At 40.2% G+C, this 8,590-nt stretch overlaps 1 protein-coding gene across 2 annotated transcripts; it reads left to right on the top strand.

Annotated features, from left to right (window-relative positions):
- The first annotated feature begins 289 nt into the window (after positions 1–289).
- si:ch211-161c3.5 (uncharacterized protein C3orf18) lies at positions 290–6,815 on the top strand. Of its 2 annotated transcripts, none has more exons than XM_042494606.1 (5): positions 290–630; positions 1,456–1,887; positions 2,103–2,128; positions 2,427–2,556; positions 4,417–6,815. In XM_042494606.1, the coding sequence occupies exons 2-5, from the start codon at positions 1,627–1,629 to the stop codon at positions 4,495–4,497; spliced, it is 498 nt and encodes a 165-aa protein (XP_042350540.1). In that variant the 5' UTR covers positions 290–630; positions 1,456–1,626; the 3' UTR covers positions 4,498–6,815. The 2 variants fall into 2 exon arrangements, with proteins under 2 accessions (XP_042350540.1, XP_042350548.1); XM_042494614.1 differs by lacking the exon at positions 4,417–6,815 and adding an exon at positions 3,038–3,746.
- The last annotated feature ends 1,775 nt before the right edge of the window (positions 6,816–8,590 follow it).

The raw sequence follows: 8,590 nt of genomic DNA, 5'->3' as shown, positions 1-8,590 counted from the left end.
GATTCATCCTTTTTTTCAGTCTGTTTTGTTATCGAGTAAATTCAGATCACTGAGAGTTAGACATCACAGGGTTAATTTCCTCAGAGCTGCCACCCGGATGCAGTCATTCACATGGGTCTGACAGCATCTGGTGTGCAGCAGAGCCATTAAATCCCATTCTCATCCCTGCAAAGCCAAATAGACAGCCGAGGGAGCCAACCGCATCTGTCATCTTGAAGCCATTAGACCAATTGCAGGGTGGCGGGGGAGGGAGCTCGCCACACTGATCTGTGTTTGCAGCATCCCTGGAGCAGCCTCTGTTGTGTGTGAAATACAAGAAAGGGCAAGACGGGGGGAGCAGATCCGAGGAGGCAACCGGAGAACTGGAAGGAGATCTCTGGAGGCTGCTGGGATAGGGTTACTCTGGTGTGTGGACTCCATCTTAATAGAAAAATGGCTGTTTTGTACATGTAAACAGCCTGTGCAGTGCCTGCATTGCTAAAGGGGGAAGCTAAAGAGGAGGAGGAGGAGGAGGAGAAGGAGGGGCAGCTGCTGGAGGAAATGCTGCCTCTTCCAATGAAATTTTCCCTTCTCTAGCTAACCCCGGCCTTCCGCAGATCACCTCTGAAGTCATGCATGTTGTATGTTGAGGTACGTATGCATGTCTCTAATCTGAGAGGACACATGGAAGCAGGACCTGGTCACGTTGGCAGGATTAGTAGATCAGCTGTTACAGCATCCTGCCTAAAAATAACATGTTAGTAACACGGTAATAAGGCCATAACATGATTCAAACAAAGATGTCTGTCTAGTTGCAGTGCAGGGACAACAGCAATGACTGAACGCAGCCTTTGGTTTTCATTGGTTGTTTGCTTCAGCTGCACATGTTCCTCATTAAGGGCACAGGATGCACTCAGGAGAGAAGAATGAATCATGTGTCTATTTTGCCCTCCTGTGCCTCCATATAACACTGTGCTTTAAAAGGAAATGTCTTAAAACCTCTCATGTATGTAAATTGCTCTTCTCTTTCATGGGATGTGGGGTGGGAGGTAGCGAGTTGTGGATGCAGTGGATATTTGTGGAAGCTGTGTGTGTGAGTGTGTGGGTGTAAGTTTGACTTTGACGTTTTGAACGCGCTGCCAGCATATTTCCTCACACTGCACGTTACAGTTTGAGTGGTTGGTATTCCTCTGTATTTTATCAAGTTTGTTATGCCACTCCTCCTAAGCCTTTGCTACCCACATCCTGCCCAAAAAAACACCTACCACAACCTCTCTGGCACAATCAGCCGTGGTTTGACTGAAAGTGAGAGGGAGGCGTGCCAAAAACTGAAATGTTAACACAAAGATTTAAGCAAATAATCAGTGCACAAAAGCAATTTATAATTTATATTTTAGCAGCCTACAATACATTTCTTCCTAGGTTTAAAATGAGTGAACTAACGCTCTATTAATCACATACTGTTTTGACTTTTAGTTTTAGGTTTTAGGTTCCACATCATTTGGACAAAGCCTCATCAATGCCTCAGCAGACCTCACACCAGAGGACAGACACCTGCGTCGACCATGAGACGTATTAGAGGCTGAGCAACAACATCCACACACAGATCAAAAACACATCCTTCAGTTACAACTGCTACACCTGACCATGGCTGTAACTGCAGCTAAGACAACAACAAGTTTTCTCTCCACAACTGCCACGACCACCGCAATCCCCTTCCTCTCAACAAGCAAGAGCGCCAGAGACAATGTTACTTCCAGAACAACATTAATGACTGTTACTATAACAACTAACGAGACCAGCTTCAACGCCACATCGTTTCCGGAGGCGGTGATCGAGGGCTCGGGGATGGGAATGGTGCTCGTACCCTTTGGCATCATCACTGTCATTGGCTTGGCAGTGGCAATTGTAAGGAATTATTTAAATTTTGTATCAAAACTAGCATTTGACTCAGTAGCTCAATATATCATATACCAAATATCACGTTCAAATGTTTATGGACAGGTATTTGTACTGACTCACCTTGAACATTAAAGACACTTGTTCATTTAGTTTGGACACGTTACTTCTATGAATGTCACAGCTTGTTTATATTTCTCATTCTCTGACTTTCTTCATCCCAGATGCTGTATATACGGAAACGGAAGCGGTAAGCTTACAAAGATTTTTTGTACAAAGTTTTTTTCTTGGAGACAATGAATGGGAGGAGTGGAAATGTCAGATGCTGTGGACACATACCATTACAACACACACAGAGGGAGCATGACTTTGTTCTCTGCTCAAGACACCATAACTCCTCTGTATCTTTACATAACAAATAGGTTTTTTGCTACTATATTAATGCTCTGAATGTTATATACGTAACCTTTAATGCAACATTGCAACAAGGTATATTTCCTCATCCTTAAATGCTGACTGGCCTTCACCTCTAAACTCTTGTCATACAGGTTGGAGAAGCTGAGGCACCAGCTCATGCCAATGTACAACTTTGACCCGGCTGAAGAACAAGATGACTTGCTGGAACAGGAACTACTGGACCATGGTCGGGAAGGCAGCCTCACAGGTCCCAATGCCAAGGTAAGGTCCTCACAGGAACCACTTAAATAACTGTCTTAACTAGAATGAAAGTGCTCCCATTCAGACCACAAGTGGTGAATGGTTTGACACCCACAAAAGCCATGATAACCATATTTCATATTCCTAATTAGATACAATGGAAAGTTTTCAGACAGTGGTTTAGACAATATTTCCCATCACCAATAACAACAAAACTTAAAAAAAAATGCAACATCATGGTGCAATAAAGCAATTTATGTCGGTTGAATTATATTTATATTCAATTATGTGTATCTGTGTATTTTTACACAATGTTACTTCAATAACATCTCTATTTTAGCCATTGTCACAGTACATCTGTGCTTTATTTTAGCCTAGCCAAGTGATCATCTTTTTCTTTGGTTCGATTTATTGCTGTAAATTTGTAACTGTCCATGTTTGTTTGTTTTTGTCATAATTTAATTTTTTAATTTTGTCTTAATTTTCTTCGATTTCTTTTAAGTTTTGACAATGGCATAATGGTAAAGGGCAAACATGGTAAAGTATCACCTGAGTGTCATCTCTCTAAACCTTTTTTTCCCCACAATCCTCATCTGTCATTATTTCAGTATTTCAAACAAAAACCAGTAGGTAAGATGTGTAATGTGTATTGTCATTTCATATTAACTAATGTGTGTTAAAGTATACGCCAGCCGAGGACACACACTAGCACACCCTTTACCTTTGAACAGACATTCATATTATCTTTCATCCTTTCCTTTGTGCTTTTTTAACAATTCTTTAAATCATCAAATATTCAAGGGGGCACATGCACACCCAAAAAGTATGCAAAACACCAGCTTCTGTGTTATTTAAAATGATAAAATCCATCCATTTATGCATTTAATGCACACACAATGTGAAGACTTTCAGTGGTAGAGTACAGTCGGAGAGACTGAGAGGTACTGATCAAGAAAAATGATAAATAACTGCAGTTTTATGTATTTAGATCATGCAAGGTCATGATCTAAAGCTCAAAGCCCACTTAACTAGCTTGTCCTGCATCTCACACTGGGCAACTGAACCAAACCGAAGACAACTTAGCAAACTCCCAAACATTGAAGGACATGTAATTGTCATATTTTCATTACTTTAGTACAACCTGTTAACCACAGAGTCATGGAGCACCCCCATGTTTCTACAGTTTTGCTATGTCAGCCACCCTAGTTAGCAGCCCCTCTGCAACGAGCAGCATCGGAAAAACACTTTTTTTTTTTTTAAAGTGAAACTGCTTAATTTGTTTGGGGTTTTTTAAAGTTTAAATCACAGAGTCTGTTTGTTTTGGAGAGGAGGAGACTACTGCAGATAATTCAGCTCCCAGTAAAAACCTCCTAAACAATGAAAATTTAAGTTATTCTAACTGGGAGAAGTTTCAGCTGGTTGCGATGCAATCCTCACTGGTAGAAGCCACTAAACCTTACACTCTGCTACTTCAGGATTATTCAGTCAAACTCTTTGTTTTTGATGAGCACTGCATTGAAGAAGGATGTGTGTCCATTGATACTACAATTGCTTATCAAGCACTTCTTAGGATGCAGGTTGGCATTTCTAATATATTAGCAAATTTATTACGCACACCTCTAAACAGTTTGCATACTGTATGGTTTTACATGTGGCCTCTGATGCTAACAAATTTTCTCTGGTTTCAGTAATCAGTAACTCTCTAAATCATAAAACATAAAGTCAATTTTACTTTTTAAGTTCTCTTAAAATGTACAAAACATAATATGACAACTAGCTGTCATCACTGTTTGTTACAATTCAAGGCTGGAGTCACCATGTGATCTTAATGTCACTAACAGTTTTGTCTCCCATCTGTCCTGCTGCCTGTCTCCTCTGCAGACTCTCACAACCTCCCAGGGGACCACACAAAGGCCCAGTCGGCTGGTCTTCACAGATGTAGCCAAAGCTCTCAACGCTTAACAGCTCTCTTCCATTAGCTGACTTCAGTTTGTGGGGGGCCACTGGCCTCATTAAGGTACAGACTGGGCTTTTCTCATTTGTTTTGTGCCTCCTAATCTCTTCTCTCCTCCATTCTCCTGCCTGAGTTGGAAATCAATCTTAGCACACCATCTTGAAGGATGTCCCAGTTCCTAAAATGCATCTTGAGGAGCGAGGGGAGAGGAGGCTTGCTCGGGGAGCTATGAGCAAGAATGCACAGGTGCATCCTTTGTGGAAGTCTTTTCAGCAATCGTGACATATAGAAGAGGCGTGACTGGCCTAACACAGCTTATAAGGCGACTGTGCCACACGTCAAATTGAGGCCCTGTCTATACATATGCAGATATTTTTTGAAAATGGATATTTTCCATTATAAAAAACAACTCCAAATGCTCACCGGTATTAGCCATCTTTCAAAAGCCTCCTGCAGACTGTGCGATTTTAGCAATCTTATAAGTTTATGGCAAGCGACACTGTGCAACATGGATATAATAAACTTGGGTACAACATCAAGTTTGATATATGCAGACTGTACGATGACAACACCTACTGAATCACAGGCTACAACGTACGACCATCAACATCAATATGCAAGAGCAAACCATCCTCAGTGTGCATCATCCTTCTATGCCACTGTAGTGGTAAAGAGAAAAATGTAAACAAACATGAATTGAGCCCTTTATAGTGGCATTTATTTTTTTTTTAAATATCTGGAGAAGGAGAATGTGGAAGCGGTCGTTGCTGGGGAAAAGAGGCCTACTTGGCAATTATGCAACGAGAGCTCTGGGTAAGAATTAGCATCTACTAGCATTAAAAATTTAGCAATGTTGCGCTGATCAGTGTCATTTCATACGGCATGTCTATTGGTTAGCAGATGTAGGTCGCAGCAATTACACACTGAGATGGTCATCCCACATTTCTGACACTTTCACTATTTTATCCCAGGCTGCTATACTTGAACCTCTCTTACTGTGTGACGAAAGACCATCGTTTTAGAGCCACGACCAAAGATATTGCCACGTTTCTGTCACAATGGTCATCTTTTGTCTGGGACAGCCTAAAATTGCACAGTGTATAACGAGCTTCAGTCTCTTCTCATCTGGAAGATAGTAATGTACACAGGCTGTCTTTTCAAAACACAGAACGAAGTGACACTCTAAAACATGCAAAAGTTTTCCTTCCATTCCTCATCGACAACAATCCCGCTCTCAAAATTATCTGACCACGTGCTGGCTCTGCGGAGCCTGATCTAAAACTGCTGTTATTGGTGGCAACGGACGCCTCTATTCTTCTGTGAAGTGGTGCAGCAGTACTAAGTTTCACTGTAAATTATTCATTAGAAAAAGCTGTGCTAACAACTGAAACAAACCAGTAGTCTGGGATTGTACACACAAAGTAACAATGGGCATGTGCAAATTAAGGAGATGACATCATAATTTCCCAAATGCTACATTTTAAAAGTCCACTCGGATACAAAGTAACCAGTGTTTGGGAAAAATTTGCCCCTCAAAAAGTGTTTTCAAAAATCTCAATGTCAGTGACCTAAACCCCTACTTGTGTATGGACAAGGGGCTAAAACTTTCAGGAAAATATTCATTTTGAAAAAATATCTGTATACATGTAGACATTGTCTTAGTTAACATCACTTTAAAATGACAGCTCTGAAACAGGGATGTCTCACTTTGTTAAATGCCAGTTGCCTCGACTCCTCTCTCCTCGAGTCTCTTCCTTTGCCCCCCTTGCTTGTATCTCAGGTGGGGCTAAGACATGAGAAGAGGAGATAAGAGGAATCAAAGATGTGCAAACTGTAAAACAAGAAAAGCTCACTGTCTCTCAGGAAGGAAAACAAAGGGAAACTTGGACTGTTTTTGGGAACAACTGGAGCTTTGGTGAACATTTTCATCTGTACGACGCAGTACATGGAAAAAAAAACAAAAAACAAAAAACGTAGGGTGCATGTATGATAAGGGAGCATAACATATGATCTTGCACTGTTACAATTCGGCACACAAATGCAGTGTGATGCACTTTTCTTGAATCATGTTGTGTCATTGCTGTTAAAATGTTTGGTAGCTTGTCTGTGAAGTTCGTCTGAGCTTCAATATCTACTTCCATGTTTGAGAAGAGAGAAATGTACATTTGTGTTATTATACTGATTTTGTGGTCTTTTGTCTCTGACATGCTTGAACTCTGGATGTGTTACCATCCTAAAGTGAACTGTCCCACTCCATTTTGCTTTTTCTTCACTGAGCAATGAAGGACTTGTTTCTGACTGTATACATTAAAACTATTTAAACAAATGTGAAAACTTGAATTATCGCCTTGCAGTTGTATGCCTCCGTAAACCACTCAAATTGCACTTACAGATTACATCCACGTCTGCTTCACACACATCTTCCCTCCCCATCAGCAAAACACAAGTTCTATACAATCAGCACAGTTTCGAGGTTGTCAAATATTACATTGAATGATGGCCAAAAAAGCTCTTTTGGTTTGTGTCACAGTGAAACTGACCTTTTACCTTTTAAATATACAATGTTAGCACTTCAGCATTTTATCCTATTAGACATTTATGGTAAGTAACCTTGACTTTTAACCTTCCACCACAAAATTCAAATCAGATCATTTTTTAATTAAAGTGGACATTTTTTTGCTTAAATTTGAGGAAATTCCCTATTGCACTCACAGAATAAGACAGATGCAAGGACACAGTGACCTTGCCCTTTGACCGCCAAAACCTGATCAGTCGGTCATTGTATTCAAGTAAATTTGCAAAATTTGATAATAATTCCCTCAAGCTGTTCTGGATATAGCATTTTCACAAGAATGAGAAGAGCTCACAGTGACTTTGTCCTTTGACTGTCAAAATTTAATTAGTTAATGATTGCGTTCAAGTGGATGTTTGTGTGAAATTTGAAGAAATTTCCTCAATGCATTCTTGAGATATCGCACAAGAACAGGACGGACAGATAGAAGGACAACCTGAAAACATAATGCCTCCTGCCTTGGCTATTGCTGGCAGGGCAGCAGAAAAATGGGTTTGTTGTACAAATCTATCACACAAAAGACAGTCGATAGACGTGATATTTTATTGATAAGCGACAAGGAAGCAGAGTAACACAAATCACATGGTAGAGAATCGTAACAAAATATATATCACAGGTTTGTGAGTTGTATTAATGAAGTGGATGTAGACACATCAATAACGTAACTACAAAATGGTGTTAAAAACATGGCATAAAAGATGATTTCTCAAGTTATACTTCAACTTTTCAAGAGCTGAAAATGGATCAAGTACTGAATGTAACTATATCACTACCTGTAAGATCACAGAAAGACGTTGTCCACATTTAGAGAGTAAATATCCAGACAACAAACACTGACCTAGCTGTAGTCAAATTAAGAGGCACCCTTCAGGCTGACTTCCATTCATTCTGGCGACATGAATGTAGTGAGATGAGATGAATGGACTACGACAGTACTAGTTTGACAGTTATTTCAAGATTTCGTGTTTTCATAGGTCTGGTGGAAACGGTCGGATACAGTTAACCAAACATTTCCCCACAAATGTCCCAGGCTTCTTAGTTTTCAGAGGTAGTCCAAAAGGGCAAAAAAAAGTTAAGTCAATGCAGCTGAACAAGGAAACATACTTCTAAATGAATTAAGCTCCTCTGGCAGCAATTAAGACAACACTGATGAAATACAGGGAGTTATTGGGATACAATATATTTGTGATCAAACTAAGCATGTTTTAAATGAAACACATGACTTATAAAGATTATGACGGGTGATATTCAAGTCATTTAACTTGCAAGTGATGTGCAGTTTATGCTGCAGCCCAGTCTCCAGGAAAAAATGTTGACTTTGTATGTTTCTGCAAACCACGATACATCACATTTGTATGTTTCACATGTATCATGTCAACATTTCTTCAGTGGCATAGTTCTGATGACATATTTGAGCTGACTTTGTCACTGGGAGGTGGAAGGGATGGGGGGTGGTGTGACACCTTGGTGAGACGGCTACTAAGCTGCAGACCATTGTTAGACTAACAAACAACAAAATTGATTGTTTT

The sequence above is a fragment of the Plectropomus leopardus genome, chromosome 2 (genome assembly GCF_008729295.1).
Source record: "Plectropomus leopardus isolate mb chromosome 2, YSFRI_Pleo_2.0, whole genome shotgun sequence".
NCBI classification, from domain to species: domain Eukaryota; kingdom Metazoa; phylum Chordata; class Actinopteri; order Perciformes; family Serranidae; genus Plectropomus; species Plectropomus leopardus.
The sequence above is the reverse complement of the archived record's forward strand: the minus strand, read 5'-3'. Positions and strand labels throughout refer to the sequence as shown.

Excerpts from the sequence above, each read along its gene's own strand:
- si:ch211-161c3.5 (XM_042494606.1), top strand. The coding sequence starts at position 1,627 with ATGGCTGTAACTGCAGCTAAGACAACAACAAGTTTTCTCTCCACAACT. Across the intron at positions 1,888-2,102 it reads TTGGCTTGGCAGTGGCAATT|ATGCTGTATATACGGAAACG; the intron begins GTAAGGAATTAT and ends TCTTCATCCCAG. Across the intron at positions 2,129-2,426 it reads TATATACGGAAACGGAAGCG|GTTGGAGAAGCTGAGGCACC; the intron begins GTAAGCTTACAA and ends CTTGTCATACAG.